The sequence below is a fragment of the Saccopteryx bilineata genome, chromosome 2, assembly GCF_036850765.1.
Source record: "Saccopteryx bilineata isolate mSacBil1 chromosome 2, mSacBil1_pri_phased_curated, whole genome shotgun sequence".
NCBI lineage: Eukaryota > Metazoa > Chordata > Mammalia > Chiroptera > Emballonuridae > Saccopteryx > Saccopteryx bilineata.
The window spans coordinates 312,270,580-312,290,537 of NC_089491.1; the positions used below are offsets into that span (position 1 = coordinate 312,270,580).

General features: G+C 51.1%; 2 protein-coding genes and 1 non-coding gene across 8 annotated transcripts; 2 read left to right on the top strand and 1 right to left on the bottom strand.

Annotated features, from left to right (window-relative positions):
- Nucleotides 1–3,953: 3,953 nt before the first annotated feature.
- Nucleotides 3,954–13,459, top strand: HDGF (heparin binding growth factor). The gene is made up of 6 exons (XM_066261788.1): nt 3,954–4,356; nt 10,304–10,380; nt 10,522–10,660; nt 11,313–11,498; nt 11,706–11,923; nt 12,128–13,459. The coding sequence occupies exons 1-6, from the start codon at nt 4,270–4,272 to the stop codon at nt 12,132–12,134; spliced, it is 714 nt and encodes a 237-aa protein (XP_066117885.1). The 5' UTR covers nt 3,954–4,269; the 3' UTR covers nt 12,135–13,459.
- Nucleotides 13,460–14,750: 1,291 nt separating this feature from the next.
- On the top strand, nt 14,751–19,771 carry MRPL24 (mitochondrial ribosomal protein L24). Of its 6 annotated transcripts, none has more exons than XM_066255192.1 (6): nt 14,751–14,828; nt 18,289–18,532; nt 18,614–18,709; nt 18,913–19,016; nt 19,304–19,434; nt 19,535–19,771. In XM_066255192.1, the coding sequence occupies exons 2-6, from the start codon at nt 18,350–18,352 to the stop codon at nt 19,669–19,671; spliced, it is 651 nt and encodes a 216-aa protein (XP_066111289.1). In that variant the 5' UTR covers nt 14,751–14,828; nt 18,289–18,349; the 3' UTR covers nt 19,672–19,771. The 6 variants fall into 6 exon arrangements, with proteins under 6 accessions (XP_066111289.1, XP_066111286.1, XP_066111288.1 ...); XM_066255189.1 differs by having other exon boundaries at nt 14,759–14,828; nt 18,227–18,532; XM_066255191.1 differs by having other exon boundaries at nt 14,769–14,865.
- Nucleotides 15,654–15,729, bottom strand: TRNAT-GGU (transfer RNA threonine (anticodon GGU)). Its single transcript has one exon. It is a non-coding gene; the product is annotated as a tRNA-Thr (tRNA).
- Nucleotides 19,772–19,958: the final 187 nt, after the last annotated feature.

Here is a 19,958-nt window from a genome sequence, read left to right on the forward strand (position 1 = left end):
TTTTTGCATTGCGACACCTTAGTTGTTCACTGATTGCTTTCTCATAGTGCCTTGACCGTGGGCTTTCAGCAGACCAAGTAACCCCTTGCTTGAGCCAGTGACCTTGGGTCCAAGCTGGTGAGCTTTTTTACTCAAATCAGGTGAGCCCGCGCTCAAGCTGGCGACCTTGGAGTCTTGAACCTGGGTACTCGACATCCCAGTCCGATGCTTTATCCACTGCGCCACCGCCTGGTCAGGCTCACTTTTTTTTTGTAAGCGACAGAAAGAGAGACTGGAAGGGAGAGAGACGAGAAGTATCAACTTGTAGTTGTGGCACTTTTGTTATTCATTGATTGCTTCTGTAGGTGTCTTAATGGGGGAGGGGCTTCCAGCTGAGCCAGTGACTCCTTACTCAAACCAGCAACCATGGGATCATGCCTATAATCCCATACTCAAGCTGGCGACCCTGTGCTCAAACTGGTGAACCTATGCTCAAGCCAGATGAGCCTGTGCTCAAGTCAGTGACCTTGGGGCTTGAATCCGGAACCTTAGTGTCCTAGATCAACACTTTATCCACTGCATCACCACCATTCGGGCTGTATTTGCATTTTTACAGTGAAAGAAAATTTTTAGAAATTCTAGTTAAGTCATTTGCCAAAAGCAAGATTCAAACCCAGTAACCTGACATGCAAACCCAGGTTGTTGCCACTAGATCACACTGCCCCTTCTCCCTAGTACCCCCAGTTCCGTACGTCATGTTGCTTAGTCAGTCTTCCTTCCTGATACGGACAAAATAAGTCCACCTCCATCTTCTTTAACCTTGCTCTTCTACAGACTCTCTTCAGATCTGTACCTACAAATCTCTGCTCTGGGGTCCCCAGGCCCCTAACTTTTGTCCTGACTTCTCTCCTACACAAAGGAGGTAGCAAGCACCAGCATCAATGGCATCATTTCACTGACATTTGTGAATTGGTTCCAAGTTGGACTGACAGTCTAGGGGCCTGTGTCCTATGTGTTCTAGATCTTGCTGCTCAAATGGTGGTTTTAAACAGCAGCAGCAGTAGTAACACCTTGGGGCTTATTAGAAATGCAAATACTCCAAACCTACTGAATTAGAATCTGCTTTTTAAGAGGATTCCTAGGTGATTAGTTTGTACATTAAAGTCTGCACAGCACTAAGTTACACCTGAATCCCAAGGGAAGCAGGCTTATGCCCACCTGCCCATGTAACTGACCCTCTTTGGTTCTTGGCTGGGTTGTTAGGGGCAGCTGTGAGTTGGTTGATGTTATTGAAAGGAGAGCTTGGATATTAAATTGCACCCAGGGCCTGGGAGACTACAGCAATAAAGGGAACCCTGATGAGCTTATTGCAACTAGCCTCTGCATTGTAGACTGAGACAGGCCCAAGAGATTTGTTGCAAAAAGAACTTAGAAACCTTATTGCCACCTCCAAACTGGATTTTATGACACAACAAAGTAGAAAAATGGATAAGACTCTTGGTTTTAACTAAATTGGGATGTGCTAGCCCTGGCAAAACAGCTCATTTGTTTAGAGCGTTGTCCTGATATGCCAAGATTCTGGATTCGATCCCTATTAAGGGCACATACATACAAGACTCAACCAATAACTGCATAAATACTAAGTGGAACAAATGCCTGACTGGTGGTAGCACAGTAGATAGAGCATCATCCTGGAACACTGAGATCTCAGGTTCGAAACCCCAAGGTCACTGGCTTCAGTGCAGGTTCACCAGTTTGAGTGAGGGATCATCAACATGATCCTAAGGTTGCCAGCTTGAAGTCCAAGGTCTGCTGGTTTGAGCCCAAGGTCGCTGGCTTGAGTAAAGGGTCACAGGCTCAGCTGGAGCTCCTGGTCAAGGCACATATGAGAAGCAATTAATGAACAACTAAAGTGCCACAATTATGAGCTAATGCTTCTCATCTCTCTCCCTTCTTGTCTTTCTCTCTCCTTCCTCTCTTTTTAATAATCAATCAATCAATAAAATTTTTAAAAATAAATTGAGGTGTGCTAAATTGGAAAATAGTTTAAAAATGTTTATTGCACTGAAACTGCATATCTATAATACTGACCTGGACACTAAAAGGAAACCTATTGTGACACTGGGTTTACTGAAATATTTTTAAAAACTTGTGTCCTGGCAGGATATCTCGGTTGGTTAGAACATCATCCCAGCAACAGAGGTTGCCGTTTCAATCCCTGGTCAGGGCACATACAAGAATAGGTGTTCCTGTCTCTCTCCTGTTCTCTCCCTTCCTCTCTCTAAAATCAACAAAATAAACATTTAAAATTTTAAAAATAAGAACTTGTGACAAGAGTCTCCTAACAAGAGTAAAAACAACAAAGAAAGCCTGACAGAATCTGGACTATTACACTGACTAGCTTTCAAAGTAGAATAAACACCTACTGGAACCTAGCAGCTGTGTTGCAACAAGTTTGGATTTGCTATTGAACAAATCCACAAGTCTGTGGCTGAAAGCATGCTCTTGTCTTGCAATAGAACCTTGCAGAGTGCCCCACCGTTCCAGTAGCCTGGGGCTTGGAGCGCCTGTGAACAGGGCCACAGGGACCCCTATCACAGGGGGAATGATGCTGAGAGGGCACATTGCAATAAAGGCAAAACTTGTGAAGTACATTGCCATGTTCAAGACAACCAACTGACCTAGGTACTGCAGGCCTCAGCCAATGATAAGCAGCTACTCCATGCCTCCGAAGTTGGTAGTTCTGTAATTGATGAACAGCAAGTAAGGTAGGATGTGGAAGTGGGCCTTTGGCTATATCCTGAACATTCTTTGCTCCAGCGCCCAGCATGCTTTGAAGTAGGATCAGGAAACGTGTGGGAAGAAAAACATGCATATTTTACCTGGAATATTTTAAACCTAAAATATTTTGTTGCAAAATTTTAAGGATCTGGATGCCCTATAACATAAGATTCAAATATCTTATTCCTAAAAAACCATAGGTATCTGGAATTTGGGCAAATCCAAGAGCAATACAATACTACAGTGACAGCAAATCAAAGATATAATTTGAATAAAGTCTTGTTTGGCTCAGGGGGAAGAGACCTGAGTTCAAGTTTTGGCTCTATCACTAGATAATATACATACAACTTAGGCTAAAATGTAGTCTCAGGGATTCAGGAAAATCACATTTGTTCTTTAAGGTCCAGCTGGAAGTAGCTTCTTTTCTGAAGCCTCCCCAGATTCTCCACTCCTATCCTCCAAGAGAGGTAGTGCTTGGCTCCTGGTCACATTATACTGATGATTTGGGTTTACTGGCATTCTGTCATCTCTTTCCACTAGAATAGACCTCATCTTGGCGGACTCAGCTAGTTAGTGTGGTAAGGGCCAGCTTTCTTTTGCCAGAAAGTAGCATAGAGAACTGAGATCTACCTAATGCACCAGGAAGTGGCCACTTTGTGCCACAGCCCCTCTGTCACCTGGCTATCAAACTGGAGCCATTCCTCAACAAAGACCGCCGTGGGGCGCAAATTCCTGTCGTTTCTGGGGCCACCCCAAAGACTGTAAACACGTGGAGGTCCAAGGCAGACCTCTGGGCGCAGCAGTACTGTGCCCACCCTTTGCCCGGCGCCCAGCATGCTGCCAAGCATGGCGGGCGCAGAGCACACGCTCGTGGATTGGGATGGAGCAGAGGGCTAGAAAACACTACGAATAGATGTTGGCACTTTTGACTGAGTGGAGACTACTGTCGTGAGCGCCCCGCGGGGCCCGGGGGAGGGGCGCCAGCTCCTCCCGCCGGGCGGGCACCCACCAACTGCGGGCACACAAAGCCTGCTCGGAGAGCTCGGCGATCGGCTCCGCACGCCTGTGTCGCCGCGCGCCGCCGGGCGGCTTCGGGTTGGGCGTCGGGCGGTGGCAGGCCCGAACGTCCAGAAGCTGAGCGCATCGAACCGCGGCGGGAGGGGGAGCCGAGGGGAAGGAGGAGGAGTGGGGAGGAGGGAGCAGGAGTGGGAACAGGGAGGGGGTGGAGGAGGCCTCGCGCAGAGGAGGGAGCAATTAAATTTCAAACACAAACAACTGCACGAGCGCGCACCCCCCACGCCGGAGCGTCGTCCCGGATCGACGCCCGCCCCGTCCGTGCGGCTCGCGCGGGGAGACGCCGTGGCCGCGCGGGAGTTCGGGTCGGGGGCCGCCATCGAGGCGGGGGCCGCTCGAGGGCCGGAGCGGAGCGGCGCCGCCACCGCCGCACGCGCCAAGTTGGGCTCGCGCTTCCCGGCCCGGCGCGGAGCCCGGAGCACCCGGAGCCCAGCCATGTCGAGATCCAATCGGCAGAAGGAGTACAAATGCGGGGACCTGGTGTTCGCCAAGATGAAGGGCTACCCACACTGGCCGGCCCGGGTGAGCAGGGCGGCTAGCCGTCCGATACCCCTCTGGGCTTGGATTGCATAACACACAGGAGGGCGCGAGCGCTCCAGGAGAAGAGGTGGGGGTTGGGGGGCCTGAGCCCCCGACTTTTTCCCCGGAGCCTTCAAGCCTACTCGTAGGTTATATAATGGGGGAGCTGACGGGGTGGGGGCGACGAACACCGGGCAAGACGGCGTCCGAGCGTAGAGGCGAGTGCGCGGCGTGGGGACCCGAGGGCGCGGGTCACTTCTCGACTTGGCCGCTGCGTGCTTAGTTCTGTCCCCAGCTCTATACTCCAGGGGTTTCGGACCCGCTGCCTGAGTTTGGGCCGGTCGTGTAATTCCTCCCACGCTCTAGGTGCCGCCACCACCCTCGGGACCCCCTTAGAGACCCCCAGTTTCTTCATTGATTGTTGCCCCCAGCTCAGACTTCTTCCTGAGTTAAATGGTTAAAGGAGGATCCTGGCTCAGAAAGGAATAGATGGAGGTGGAGTTCACTTCTAGAAAACTTTGGTTCAGGGCGTCCATAGAAGTCTAAAGTTGAGGGAGGGGGGTCGAACAACGATTGGGGACGGCGTAAGAGAGGATCTACCTAGTTCGGAAATTATCCACCAGAACTCTTCTTCACTCCTCAACCCCACAAAAATATGCCTCCATATGCTGCTAACTCAAATTTTGAGGGTGGCAGAGCCCGTGTGGGGCAGGGAAGTCCACTCCAGGTTGCTTCTTCGTGGAGGGAGGCGGGGTGGAGAGCCCGATTTGCTTCACCGCCCCCACGCCTGTGAGCCTCTTTCGGTCGAAGGGCCCAGTCTGCCATGTGGTGCATCAGCCCGCCAATATGAGGGCCCCTCCCCCCTTCCAGCACCTGGCCAGGTGGGAGGGCAGGGCCCCAAAGCCCTTCGTGGTGTGTTATCATGTTTTCCTTGAGGACTGAGACAGGTGAAGTTAGGAGGCAGGGAGGTAGCCAGAGGGTGCTGGAGAGTTTGGGGTGTCACAGGGGGCACTGCTTCTGGCAACTTAGTTCAGAGTTGGTATAGGGAGGCCTTAGTATTAGGTGCGGTATCTCCCTACCGATTTGTAGGATGCTTGCAGAGTGAAACCTGAAGGCAGAGAGGGGTGGAGGGAAGTAATCCTCTGGGCCAGGGGGCCAAGTGCAGAAGTGCCTTACGGCAGTGTATTGTTCTTCTGGTCCTGAGTCTGTGTCTTTTCACCTGGCTCAGGTCCTGCTCTGAGCTTAGGAAGTTACTCTAGGCTCTCCAGGGTTCTTCCTGTTCACAATATCAGACCAACTCTGGGGCCATTCTGAGAAAACCCAGAAGACCCTTCCCCACTTTGAACCCTCCTAAGGAGTATTCCCTATCCCATATGCCTTGAGCCCCTTGTTTCCTGAAACTTCTAGATGCCTGGCCTCTGGAATGGGAGTAAAGTACAAAAAGAAGCCGAACTCTTCTAGCTTCCGGAGCTTCCTAGATGACTGGGGGAGGCAGTGTGAGGCAGCAGCCACAGAAGCATTGTGTGTGCATGTGTGTGTGTGGCGTGTAAACACTTAGGTACTTTACCCTGCACCTTTGATCCAACTGGCTTTTTGGCCTAGATGCCAAGGCCCTGGTGAGCAGAGCAAGAACTGAATCTGGGTCTTGACTGCTCCTGCCTCCTAGGGTGGGACAAAGTCCAGAGACTGGGCTAAGGCCTGGGGAGCTGGCGCAGCTGGAATGTGGGTTGCAGGGAACCCCTTCAGCATCAGGGAAGAGGGAACGGGTTGAGGGAGTCACAAATGGGTCTACATGGACCCTGTATTTGTACCTCCATTTTTCTGGTGGCCTTTGGAGTGAGAGCAACATCTGCGACTGGGGATGCTACCCATTTGTCTATTCCCACTGACCTCCAGTGCGGAGGGTAGGATAGGGAGGCAGAGGCTTTTCTTTTGTTGATGCCTGGACCTTTTAGATAAAGTTAGGGCTGCGGGAGGGAGAGCAGAAGGAATCCCAGAGCTGGGGCCCCATCCTTTCCCTGTGCTCTGGCTCTTGACTCACAATTGAGGGGAGCACTTCACCCTAGGCTGTTTTCTCTTAACATGCATTCTCCTTAAACGCCAGAAGAACAGACAAATCTGAGTCTCCTCACCATCCCTCGGATGTGGTCTTAGTTCCTACAGTGGCAAAGCCTGAAGGGACTTGGCTCCTGAGATGGAGGGGGAGCAGGGGACTGCCCCTTTGCCATGGCGAAGGCCACTGTGTGAACTTTCAAAGCCCCTGCTTCTGGATAGGGTGGTTTAATGTTAGTGAGACTAGAACTGTCCAGTGCAGGGAGAGTCTGGCCAGAGGGGCCACGTGGTAGGCAAGAAATGCCTGGAAGGATGGTGTGACTCCATCTTGACCTTCTCCTTTCCCTCTTCCTCCTGCCTAACTTCCTGGGGGATCTCCATGCACTTAACAATTAAACTCCAAAACTTAGGGATTTTGCCCCACCACCCAGGTTCCTTCTTCCTTTCTCCCTTCTGGTTTCACAGCCCCAGAAAACTTGAGCAGCCAGAGGGCCTCACCCATCTTTCCTCCCTCAACCCCTCCCCCCACATCCAGGCACCACCTTCTCTTTTCTGCCTCTTGGGCTTGCCACTGTTCCCAGCCCCAACTATCTTCTGCCCCAGATTTTCCGGTTCCTGGGTCAGGTAGGGCCTCGGCCCTGGGTGTGGTGGTCAGAATCTTGGTTGGCAAGCAGTGTGGGCTTGGCCTTCCTTCTGCCTTCCTCCAAACTGCAGAACTGCAAAAGTCACCGTACGCCTGGATTTGGGCTGAAGCTGGGAGTGAGCTTCAGTCCTCTCCCCCATTCCTCACGTAGGAACTTCAGATCCCTCTTCAGACTTCAGGGTGTGCATGGGCTCTGGGGAGGACGAGATTTCATATGCTCAGACCTGTCTGATGGAGCCAGGCAAATGCAGAGGAGTGGGAGTGGGTGGGCCTGGCCTGGGAGAAGAAACTTGCCTGAATTCCTGGAATTGCAGAGAAGTAGCAGAGCCCCACCCCTGTTGAGCTAGTGGAAGGGGTGCAGTGGGGTCTCCAGCACTCATCTGACCCCACCTTGACCCACTTAGCCTCAACTCCCTTATTGAGTCACAGCCTGCATATAAAGGCACCAGCTGAGAGACATGAAAGAACACACCTCTTGGCCCCTTCCCCACAGGTGCCTGCCTACACACAAGGTGAGGCAGGGGAGTGGGCTGACCCTTTTAGGGTAGATGCCCATCTGCCCAAGCTCTGGTCTCTTTCTTCTCTAGACCCACCCTTTATTTGGCTAGAGGCCAGCAGGGCGGGCATATCTGTTATGTCTCATTCTGTCTATTTTTAATTCCTATCCATTCTTTTGTTTCTCTCCTGCCCCTGAGGCTGGGCAGCTGGTAGCCTTCTGGGTCCTGTCATACTGGTCAGCTCTCTCTCTCTCCAAGTTTGTTTTCCCCGGAAAGGAGCCTAGCAGTTGGAATGCTTTGCTGTGGTTGTGCTCCTTGAAAGAACTTCACTCTGTCCCCACTCCTGAGCCTCAGTTTCTCTCCTTTCAAAACACATTTCCTATGAGTGTGTTCATGCCCTGGCTCAGGTGTGGGCACTGAAAATTCAGAGCTCAAAGTTTGCTGCTGTGCTGTCAGCTGAAGACCCTTAGATTCAACCCCTGCCCTGTTCCTGGTGCAGACATGCACGGGGAAGAAGCCTAGGGAAGGGGGTTCCTATTATTGTACTGTGCTAGTCTCCGGGATCTCGAAGCCTTGGAGGCTCTCATTTTGTTCTTTGCTTCTCCCTCTGAGAAAGAGGATGGGGAGCGAGCTGATAACTGGACCCAAGTGTCCTGGCTAAGGACTGGGCTCCTCGTCTTCCCCATCAGGTCTAGCTTCCTGAGATGGGCCCGGGCCCTCCAGCTTTAGCTGTGGTTTCAAGCCCAGCTCAGGGACCCAGGTGCCAGACTCTAGGTTTGGGGGTGGGGTGTGTGTTACTGTCCTTTCCTCCCCAGTCGTAGAGAGGGCCTAGGGGGAGGGGTGATCACATTCCTGGTTGCTGAGTGGCCCCGGGGGCGGGGTTGGGTTGTCATGGCGATGGAGAGCGTGTGTTTAGTGTGTGTGTGTGTGGGGGGGTACAGGGTGCTTTTTCACCTCTTGCATTCACTCCGCAGTGTCTGCTGGTGTGGGGAGGGCCCATTTGGTGCTCTGCCTTCCTGGGGGGAGGGGCTGTACGCTCTGTCCCCAGAGGCCACAGGGCAAATGGGGGAAGTGTCCGGGAGCTTGAAAACTTCATATGAGCAAGATGCCCCTCAGATTCTTGCCCAGGGCTCCACCCCCTCCCCTGAGTGTATCTTAGCTTATTTCCATCCTTCCAGCTTCCTTGCCTACCCCAGACCCTCAGTGGGGCTCTCGGTTCCAGTCTTGATATGTTAATCGCTGCCTTGGCCTCTTTCCTATTTGCGCCTGTGGCCCCAGTCAACATGGCCACCTGGCCTCTGTCCTGAGGGAAGCCCGGCTGCTGTAGCTGCTGCAGCTGCTGCAAGTGCTGCTGGGAATTGTAGTTTCCCCTCAGTTCAGCTTGTTCTGGGCTTCTAGGGCCTGATGTGAAGCTGGCTGGGATACTGCCTCTCCATTTCCCTGACCTCTGAACCTTCAACACTACATTATGCCAGCACCCAGGACAAGGGCAGGGGACCAAATCAGGAGATCCATGTCCAAGACCCTGCCCTTACTAATTTACCCTATTATTTTTGGAAGGTCACTTTTCTGGCCTCAATTTCCTCATCTGTAACGTAAGAGAGTTTGAGTACATCAAGTGACTTTCACACTGAAGCCTTTTGGGGCTGCTACTGAGAGGAGGAGGTGGAACAGGCAGCCCCTTGCCCTTATTCCTGCTCTATGATCAGAGCTGTCTGCTTTTATCTATTTAGAAAGTCATTCAGCAGTCTTTATTGTTCATCTGCTGTGTGCCAGGTACTGTGCTGGGGATAAGAGCAGACCTGCTCTCTGATTTCAGGGCAGTTATAGTCCACATAGACATTAGTCGGGTAATATGAATAACTGTAAAATTGGAATTGTGAAAAGTACTATGAAGGAGAGGTGCTAAGAGAGTTTTATCTGGGAAACTGACCAGGTTGGGAGAGATAGGGAACTTTCTGGTAGAAGTGACAGAGCTGAGGTTGGAAAGTGAGTCAGAAGTTAGTATAGGAGGCTGAAGGATCAGTCTGGAGCAGTGAGCAGAAGGACCACCCACTGGGAAAGGGTGGGGAAAGCAGGCACATATGTGAGGCGTACCGTGTGCCAGGTTACAGTCATTTAGTCCTCACAACCGTATGGTGTGAGCACTGTGGCTCTCTCCATTTTACACACGAGAATACTGAGGTAGAGAGGTTCCATGAGTTGCCCAACATCATACAAATACTGGTGGCAGTATTGCGATTTAGAGCTTGACGTTATGGATAAGAAATGAACAAATGTTCATGAAAAGCCATTGAAAAGTTTCCAGCAGGCTGGGAAATGCTCACTCAGATCAACACTTCAAAAGGCGCACTCCCTCCCTCCCTTCCTGTCGGAGAGAATGGGTTGTAGTGGGGCAAGAATGGAGACTGAGAGGAGAGGTAGATGTGTGGTTTTACTCCAGGTAAAAGGTGACAGTGCTTGGACCAGGATGATGGCAAATATGTGGGCTTATGGATAGAATGTGGGCATGTTAAGGGCAGAGTGGATGCTGTTTGATTTGTGAAGGGTTAGGGGGTGACTCCAGGGTTTCCAATGGGCTGTCATGTCTCACTGTCTGAACAAAGTTCCACTGCTAAGAATGATTTCAAAACCATCTTGGTGATCTTCTGGGTCACTCAGCCTTTTATACAAATGTGCCTTAGCAGTCAGCCCCCTTGGCCCCAAACCTGCAACCTCAGACCTCCACCTCAAGCTCACTTCTTCACCTTGCCTGCAGATTGACGAGATGCCTGAGGCTGCAGTGAAGTCAACAGCCAACAAATACCAAGTCTTTTTTTTCGGGACCCATGAGACGTGAGTGAGGAGACAGAGGTGGGGAGGGCTGCAGGTGGACCACTTTGGGGAAATGGGTGGTTGTGACACTCCTTCCCTGTCGTGCTGCGCAACTCAGAGGCAGTGAGGGGCTCGAGAGCACAGTCTCCCATCTCTCACCAGGGCATTCCTGGGCCCCAAAGACCTCTTCCCTTACGAGGAGTCCAAGGAGAAGTTTGGCAAACCCAACAAGAGGAAAGGGTTCAGCGAGGGGCTGTGGGAGATCGAGAACAACCCTACTGTCAAGGCTTCTGGCTACCAGGTAAGCTGCCAGCTGCCCAGGAGACCCCCTGGAGAACAGGTGTGGCCATAGGGTATGGGCACCCTGGGCCCACACATGATGCTTAGTCTTCAGGAACAGGTCTCAGAAATGCCAGGGCTTTCGAGTAGGAACTCATGGAGCAGAGGGGCTGGGGAGGCTTCTAGCAAGAGGGGATGGGGTTGTAGGTATGTGATATAGTTGTGGTGAGGCCTGGGGGGCAAAAATAGGATGAAGGCGGTAAGTGGGGTGACCTTTGTTGGGCCCAGCATGAGTGTAGGATTTGGCCTTAACTCTTGCACAAAGGCTTCCTGGAGGAGGTGCTCGTGAGCCGGGCAGGATGAGGCGGGAGGGTGGGGGGCGGGGGTTGGCGGGGAAAGGGTCCCAGCTCCCTTTGGGAGAAGTTGACCCGAGGTTTTGCCTCCTGCTCCAGCCCTCCCCCCTCCTGCACAGAGCCCTGCCTGCCCGGCCAGTGGGTTTACCCCGGGGCTAATCCGACAGAGGTGGGTCTCAAATCACTTGTGAGACTGGGCACCTGGGTGGGGGTGGGGGAGAGGTGGGAGAAGGAAGGAGTGAGTGGTCGATGGAGGGGTCTGGGGGGGGGGCTAGCATGGCAGCCACTGGTGCCACTCAGCCTCTGCTGTCACTGCCGCAGTCCTCCCAGAAAAAGAGCTGTGTGGAAGAACCGGACCCAGAACCTGAAGCCGCAGAGGGCGATGGTGACAAGAAGGGGAACGCCGAGGGTAGCAGTGATGAGGAAGGGAAGCTGGTCATCGATGAGCCCACTAAGGAGAAGAATGAGAAGGGGGCGCTGAAGAGGAGAGCAGGGGACCTGCTGGAGGTAACTGCCCCTCCTTGGAGCCCAGGAGTCAGTTTCCCAGTCTGGGAGAAAAACCCGGCTGCTCGTCTTGGGAAGTCCTTTGATGAGAAGATGGGACACAGAAGACATTTCAACTAGCAGAGGAGTGGGGAGGGACTGGGGAGGCACGGGCAGGTGGTTGCTGTTCTCCCTCTAGCCTCAGCCCACTTCTCTGCCATTCCTGCCTAGGACTCCCCAAAACGTCCCAAGGAGGCAGAAGACCCTGAAGGGGAGGAGAAGGAGGTGTCCATCTTGGAGGGTGAGCGATCCCTCCCTGTAGAGGTAGAGAAGAACAGCACTCCTGAGCCCAGCTCTGGCCGGGGGCCTCCTCCAGAGGAAGAGGAGGAAGAGGAGGAAGAGGCTGCCAAGGAAGATGCTGAGGTCCCGGGCATAAGAGATCACGAGAGGTGAGTGAGTACCTGCCCTGGCAGCTGGTCTGGGAGGGCCCAGCTACCTGCAGAGAGGAGTAGGTAGAGTGCTGCAGGTGCAGGTATCAGCCTCTTGGGAGGCGGGAGGCTGGGTGGGCTTTCCCAGGAGACTGGCACTGTCTGGGGCAAGGGCAGGCCAAGGCCTCATCATTAACCCTTCTCCCCTCCGACCCTCCCCTGCAGCCTGTAGCCACCAATGTTTCAAGAGGAGCCCCTGCCCCGTTCCTGCTGCTGTCTGGGTGCTACTGGGGAAACTGGCCATGGCCTGCAAACTGGGAACCTCTTCCCTATCCCAGCCTGCTCTCCTCTTCCATTCACTCTTTCTCCCCAAGCCCAGCCACTGGATATTGACCTGGATGTGGCAAGCTACCTGGCCCTTACCTCCATGTCACCTCCGTGTCTCCACACCTGTGATGTGAGTCAGGGCTAAGTGTTTTTGCTTCATAATATGAGGCCATTGTGTCCCTCCCTGCCTGGAGCTGTCTCCCAGGGTTTCGTTGGAGCCTGGACCACCTCTTGACACCCCTTTGTCCCTTCCTTCCCCAGGCATTCTGAACCTTGGGTTGGTTGAGATCAGAGTTAGCAGTAAAAAGGATGGAGGATGAATAGCAAGGGTGGGCTTCTGGGGCCTAAGAGGGACAATCTTCAAATTGGGGTAGGGAGGTGGGCAAGAGGATGGCATCTTCTTGAATTCCTATCCCTTCCACATCTGTTATCCCAGCTGCCTAGATTCAGGGAAAGTGGGACTCCCTTTCATAAATTCTTCATAATTGACGATATCCATTCTTCCCTTTGCTGAGCCCAGGAGTTCTAGGAATTACAGTTATTCATCAAAAGACTTTGGGGCTTCCCAGTTGTTTGGGCCAAGGACCTGAGATCTGAAGGTTGACTTCACCCAGCTTGTGTGGCAGTGTTGATGATTAGCTGTCCCTCTTTAGACCTTGGGCCAGAGATGGGACACCCTGGGGAGACACACCCCTAGCTGCCCTTTTCCCTATCCCTACAGTGCTCAAGGCCAGCCTACAGCCCTATGTCACCCAGACATAAAGGAGAAGACACATTTTTTAGGAAATGTTTTTAATAAAAGAAAATTTTAAAAAAATTTAAAGATCCCTATCCCTTTGTGTGACCCCCAATCTGCTCCTTTCTTCCCCACTGTTGCCCTCATTTCTGAGGTGCACTGGGAGGCTCCCCTCCCCTTCTGTTTGGGTTTGATGACTTTTCCTTTTGTAGCTGGAACTTTGGTGTTCCTTCTGGTGTCATTTCCCATCCACATACTCCCACCTGGTCCCCTCAGTGTTGTCACCAGATGTGATTTCTAACATCTGAAAGGACAGGGAAATGAATGCCCTCTCCCAGCCTCTTTCTAGTGGTCTCTCTGCCTCTCTTCTATCTCATGACTCTGACCCTTGCCCCTTTTCCCAGGGCTCTGATGAAAAATTGCTGACTCTAGAAATTTAGCTCTGAGAACCGTAGACAATTTCAGTTCTAGGAAAATAAACCCGTTGATTACTATATTGGATTTTGACTGATTCTTTGGGGGTGTATTGAATAGGGCAAGAGGGGAAGGGGAATACAAATGATTTCCAAATTTTCTGATTGATGTAGGGGGTATCAGCATCTCCATTCTCAGGTTTTTTAAAATATCCAAAATTCTGTATGAGGACCAAGTCAGTATAAATTACACCATCTAGCCTGGCCTGTGGTGGCGCAATGGATAAAGCGTCAACCTGGAAATGCTGAGGTCGCCGGTTTGAAACCCTGGGCTTGCCTGGTCAAGGCACATGTGGGAGTTGATGCTTCCAGCTCCTCCCCCCTTCTCTCTCTCTGTCTCTCCTCTCTCTGTCTCCCTTTCCTCTAAAATGAATAAATAAATTAAAAAAAAATAAAAATAAAAAAAAATAAATTACACCATCTAGTTCTATTTCTCTTCCCAAGCCGCTGTTTAAAAAGTTCGCGGAAGTAGGGTGTAAGAGGGTGTCAGTATCAGCCGAAGCCCATTGGTGGCCATGAAATTGGGGGTATTTGGGCTGCTTGTAGAAACAACTGACACCCAAAGGTCAGAGCTGGGTATACCTGGCACCCTTAACTGGTGATTAAGGATGAGGAAGTTGATAGGGTATAATCTTCCCAGTACTCCCAAGTCAAGTGAAATAGCTGGTTTAGATCATATGAAGTTCCAGATTTGACATTTTGTGACTGGAACACTGGCATTGGAAAGGCCCACATTTCACTGTCCTTTCCTATAGAAAACCTATGGCAGGTTTTTTGTTTAAGAAAACCATCAATTTTTTACACTTATGCATTCATTGGTGGTGGTTTTTTAAAAAAAAAATGATTTTAGAGAGAAGCATTCATTTGTTATTCAACTTGTGCATTCCTTGATTGCTTACCCTATGGTCCCTGACCAGGGATCTAACACACAACCTTGGCTACCGGGCCAGGGCCCCCATGGCAGTTTTAATCTGCCTTGGCCCTCCTCTCCCACAGAGAAGGGCATGTGGGGACTGGTTTGTTAGTGGCCTTGCCTGGAAAGGAAGGCCCTCTGCTTTCACCCACAATCACCTAGCTAGAAAATGGAGCCATCGTCTCAACTACATTTCCCAGCAGTCTCCACTGCATGTATAGGAATGCGCCAGGTGCGGCAGCCTATCCCGCTTTGCCTTCAACATCCTACATGCTTTTACCGTGATCACACGGCTCAATTTCCTGTTTCAAGTTTCGTAGTGGCGGACTACAATTCCCAGCACGCAAAGAGGTGAGAGTGGGTGAGCTTCCGCTCTACGGTTAGACAACATTTCCCAGAAAGCCTACGGGCGGAGACAGGCGGGGCTCGGGTCTCACGTGCGAGAGGTAGCCTTCCGAGGCGGAGCGGGAAGCGGAGGTGAGGCCTGCGCAGTCTAGGGTGTTGGCGGATTTAGGTTAGTCCAGGAGGCGGTTGCGGGAAGGGTCTTAAGTTTGTTGGGCGGTGGCTCAGTAGTTTCGCGCGGAGTTAATTTGTACCGGAAGTTTGGAGCAGCTGGGTGCTGCAAACTGCTGGAGTTTGACATTGCCGGCACCTGGAAGGGGGCTGTCAGGAAAGTCTTTGGAGCTGGTGCCTGCAAGGCAGAACTTGCACCGCTTGCCTGGCGCTTCCAGGGCGTGTAACGAAGCGAAGAAAGACCCATTGTGAAAGGGATACCAACCTCTCCAGGGTATGGTGGAGGAAAAGGAAAAGATCCAGGGGACATGCTTTTTGAATTTCCTCCCAGGGTTTCAGACTTAGAATGGCTGAAGACTTCTTGCACTAGTCACGCAGGAATCATGGGTTTTTAGATTAGCTCTGTTCCTATCAAGCTGTATAATTTAGGACGAGCACTTCAGCTCTCAGGGCCTTGGTTTCCTTGTCTCTTGTTTTTGTTTTTTGTATTTTTCTGAAGCTGGAAACGGGGAGAGACAGACAGACTCCCGCATGCGCCCGACCGGGATCCACCCGGCACGCCCACCAGTGACGACGCTCTGCCCACCAGGGGGCGATGCTCTGCCCCTCTGGGGCGGCGCTCTGCCGCGACCAGAGCCACTCTAGCGCCTGGGGCAGAGGCCAAGGAGCCATCCCCAGCGCCCGGGCCATCTTTGCTCCAGTGGAGCCTTGGCTGTGGGAGGGGAAGAGAGAGACAGAGAGGAAGGAGAGGGGGGAGGGGTGGAGAAGCAAATGGGCGCTTCTCCTATGTGCCCTGGCCGGGAATCGAACCCGGGTCCCCGGCACACCAGGCCGACGCTCTACCGCTGAGCCAACTGGCCAGGGCCCCTTGTCTCTTGTTTACGTCCCTCACAGGGCAGTGTGAGCATCAAATGCCAGTAATAGTGAAGTTCCCAGCACAGAATAGTGCTCACTAACCTTTGTTGAATCTAAATGGGCACATTGAGATCTTTACGTTCAACTAGCATTAATTGAAAATAACATTAGGTCTTTTTAAATTGAGACGTTTAAAGGAAAGAAAATGACACAATATCTCACTGTTGAGATAAACTGGTTAATTATTTTTAAAAAATACACATGGTTAAAAATTGCAAACGTTACAGCAAGAAACAAGATGGAAAATAACAGCCCTCTCACAGTTCCTCTCCCCTTGAGTTATTTCCTATCTCCTGCTCATAAATATGTATGCCTGTACTAGAATATATTGTAATTATATACATTAATATTGTTAATATATTAATAATACATATATTAATATATTAATTTACCCAAAAGGAGTAATACTGTCTACATTCTTTACATTGCTTTGTTAAAGTATTAAAAATAATTTGAATGACACCAATAACTCTGTAGTTGGTGATTAACTCTGTAGAATGGATGATTAAGCTGATGCTCGAAGTTAAGTTGCCTTGGTTAACAGAATGAGATAATAGTGAAGTAAGAACTAAAACCCAGGTCACCTGAGTCCCAGTCCAGAGCTCTTTATGCCATCATAGTGCAGTTTATTTGTACTTTGAAACTAGACTTCATTCTCAGCTATAAAATAAGATTGGGCCTGACCAGGTGGTGGCGCAGTGGATAGAGCGTCGGACTGGGATGCGGAAGGACCCAGGTTCGAGACCCCGAGGTCGCCAGCTTGAGCGCCAGCTCATCTGGCTTGAGCAAAGAGCTCACCAGCTTGGACCCAAGGTCGCTGGCTCCAGCAGGGGGTTACTCGGTCTGCTGAAGGCCCATGGTCAAGGCACATGTGAGAAAGCAATCAATGAACAACTAGGAAGTCGCAACGCGCAACGAGAAACTGATGATTGATGCTTCTCATCTCTCTCCGTTCCTGTCTGTCTGTCCCTGTCTATCCCTCTCTCTGACTCACTCTCTGTCTCTGTAAAATAAATAAATAATTCTCATGCTATGGATCATTTCCATCACCCCAAAATGTTAGAAAAAAAAAGATTGGTAGTACCTCTTTTCTTAAATAAGATAACAGCAAAGCACTAAGCACAGTACCTGGAAGGTAGCAAGTGCTCAATAAACGGAAGCACTTTTTTTGCCCTCATTCTCACCACTGTTAAGTTCATCATCCAAAATCAGGAGACTTAGTACATACTCAGTTGGGAAGTTTAGGACACAGTAGTCCTAGAGTCTGACTCTGGGTCCTTTTTTCTTATAAAAGAAGCTAAGGGAGGAGAGTGGTCTTTTCCTGACTGAAGATAGGAATTGGAAGTGGTCTAAGAACATTTTAATCCCAGTTTTTATCTTTGTTCTCTGTCCATTTACTTTATAACTGCCTGCTTTTTGGTTTTAGGCCAGTGTTTTGTTCCATTACCTGTTTTCTTGCTGTCCTATTTGTGCATTTATTTAATAACCTTTTATTGAGTACCTACCTTGTGCCAAGCCCTCCTGGGATCTGTTGGATTCAGGGGTGAGCTAGACAACATGGTTCCTGGCCTCAATGAACTTTTTGGAGTTTGAAGTTGAATATATGTGGGTTTGAGTGCTGGTTCTGCATAGTAGCTCTATAACCATGGGCAAGTCACTTAACTCTATTTCCTCATCTGTAAGTGAAGATAATATCTTGTGGGATTCAATGAGATGAGGTCCATTGAGCAATATAAGAAAAAACACTTGGGCCCTGGCCGATTGGCTCAGTGGTAGAGTGTCGGCCTGGCGTGCAGGAGTCCCAGGTTCGATTGCAGGCCAGGGCACACAGGAGAAGCGCCCATCTGCTTCTCCACCCCTCCCCCTCTCCTTCCTCTCTGTCTCTCTCTTCCCCTCCCGCAACCAAGGCTCCATTGGAGCAAAGATGGCCCGGGCACTGAGGATGGCTCTGTGGCCTCTGCCTCAGGCGCTAGAATGGCTCTGGTTGCAACAGAGTGATGCCCCCAGATGGGCAGAGCATCGCCCCCTGATGGGCGTGCCGGGTGGACCCCGGTCGGGCGCATGCGGGAGTCTGTCTGACTGCCTCCCCGTTTCCAACTTCAGAAAAATACAAAAAGAAAAAACATTTGCCTGACCGGGTGGTGGCCCAGCAGATAGAGCGTTGGACTGGGATGCTGAGGACCCAGGTTCGAGACCCCGAGGTCGCCAGCTTGAGCGCAGGCTCATCTGGTTTGAGCAAAAGCTCACCAGCTTGGACCCAAGGTCACTGGCTCGAGCAAGGGGTCACTCGGTCTGCTGAAGGCCCGCGGTCAAGCACATATGAGAAAGCAATCAATGAACAACTAAGGTGTCGCAACAAAAAACTGATGATTGATGCTTCTTATCTCTCTGTTCCTGTCTGTCTGTCCCTGTCTATCCCTCTCTCTCTCTGTAAAAAAAAGAAAAAGAAAAAGAAAAAACACTCTTTCCTTTGCCTCTTTGCCCCCTTGTTTCTATCTGTCTACCCCAGAGCTGACTAGGAAGATTTCTGGGTCTTTCACTGGCCAGGGGATTTCTCACAGCCTTCAGCCATGCGTCTCTCTGCCCTGTTGGCCTTGGCATCCAAGGCCACTCTGCCCCCCAACTACCGCTATGGGATGAACCACCCAGGTGCCCTGGCAGACAAGAGGAGGAACCCTCCAAGGACCAGGCAGCGCCCAGTGGCTGTGGAACCCGTTTCTGATGAAGACTGGCACCTGTTCTGTGGGGACAGGGTGAGAACCTCAGATGGGGTAGAGTTGTAGTGGGGCTCCTGGGGAAGAATCTCCCTCCCTGACCCTTATGTCTTGCCCCAGGTGGAGATTCTAGAAGGCAAGGATGCTGGGAAGCAAGGCAAAGTGGTTGAAGTTAACCGGCAGCGATACTCGGTGGTCCTGGAAGGGCTGAATACAGTAAGTGAACTGGATACAGTGGGAACTGCAATGCGCAGGAGGCTTGTCCCATCTATCCCTGTTAAGAGCAGCACAGGGAGTCAGGAGACTGGTTGAGGGGACCATGAGACAGCTGAACCTGTTTTTCAATGTGGGCTGGATGCTCAGAGGTTTAAGTCACCTTTACACCCTTTAGTTTCTGATACCCCTCCTCTTTTGGACAGCATTACCGCTATATTGGCAGGACCAAGGATTACCGGGGAACTCTGATCCCTAGTGAAGAACCCTTGCTCTACAATCAGGTCAAACTTGTGGATCCTGTGGACAGGCAAGCATGTGGGGTTCTGGTCAGAGGGTTCCCCATCCTGAGTTCGTGCAAGTGTTAACCACATTTATTTAATGGGAATGGTGGTTTAGATGATCTGGAAATTGACAGGGGCCATCTCATGGACATGACCTCCTGTAGGCAATCCCAATCTCCACCTGGGGCAATCCCAATACAGAGGTAGCAGTGAAATAAGATGGTGACCTTCGTACTTTCAGCCATTGAATTTTAGGTTGGAGAATAGCAGGGAGACCGGCTCCCAGGCGGCGCTCATCTCTTCTATCCACTAGGAAACCCACTGAGGTGGAGTGGAGATTCACTGAGGCAGGAGAACGGGTCCGAGTCTCCACAAGATCAGGAAGAATTATTCCCAAACCTGAATTTCCCAGAGCTGATGGCATCGTCCCTGAAACATGGATTGGTGAGGCTGAATGAGGAAAAGGAAGATGGGGTGGGGGTGATTAAAGTGGGAGTAAAGGATGTTGTGAAGCCCCCCACCCATCTTCTCTCTGGCTCAATAGATGGCCCCAAAGACACATCAGTGGAAGATGCTCTAGAAAGAACCTATGTGCCCTGTCTAAAGACACTGGAAGAGGAGGTGATGGAGGCAATGGGGATCCAGGAGACGCGGAGACACAAGAAAGTCTATTGGTATTGAAAATCTGGGGACAGTGGCTTCTCCCTTCTTGTTTTAACTTTGAAGGATGTGGCCATGTCTCCTTCAGACATCAATAAAGAGCCGTGAGGCCTCCTCTGTATACAGCTGTCTTCTGTTACCCCTACCTCTACAGTACCTGTTTCAGAGACTGAAAGGAGGAAGCATCTGTCCCAGTGTTATGACAACCCAGAATGGAAGTTAGCCAGCCTTGAGGTGGCCTTCCCAAGGACTAGGGCTTACAGATTCTGGGATGGAGACGAAAGGGAGAGGCTCCCTCCGATGGAGCC

Bases quoted from the DNA above. Each gene is read 5' to 3' on its own strand.
- MRPL24 (XM_066255192.1), top strand. From the start codon at position 18,350: ATGCGTCTCTCTGCCCTGTTGGCCTTGGCATCCAAGGCCACTCTGCCC. The intron at 18,533-18,613 runs GTGAGAACCTCA...GTCTTGCCCCAG, and splicing joins ACCTGTTCTGTGGGGACAGG to GTGGAGATTCTAGAAGGCAA. The intron at 19,435-19,534 runs GTGAGGCTGAAT...CTGGCTCAATAG, and splicing joins CGTCCCTGAAACATGGATTG to ATGGCCCCAAAGACACATCA.
- HDGF (XM_066261788.1), top strand. From the start codon at position 4,270: ATGTCGAGATCCAATCGGCAGAAGGAGTACAAATGCGGGGACCTGGTG. The intron at 10,661-11,312 runs GTAAGCTGCCAG...TCACTGCCGCAG, and splicing joins TCAAGGCTTCTGGCTACCAG to TCCTCCCAGAAAAAGAGCTG. The intron at 11,499-11,705 runs GTAACTGCCCCT...ATTCCTGCCTAG, and splicing joins GAGCAGGGGACCTGCTGGAG to GACTCCCCAAAACGTCCCAA.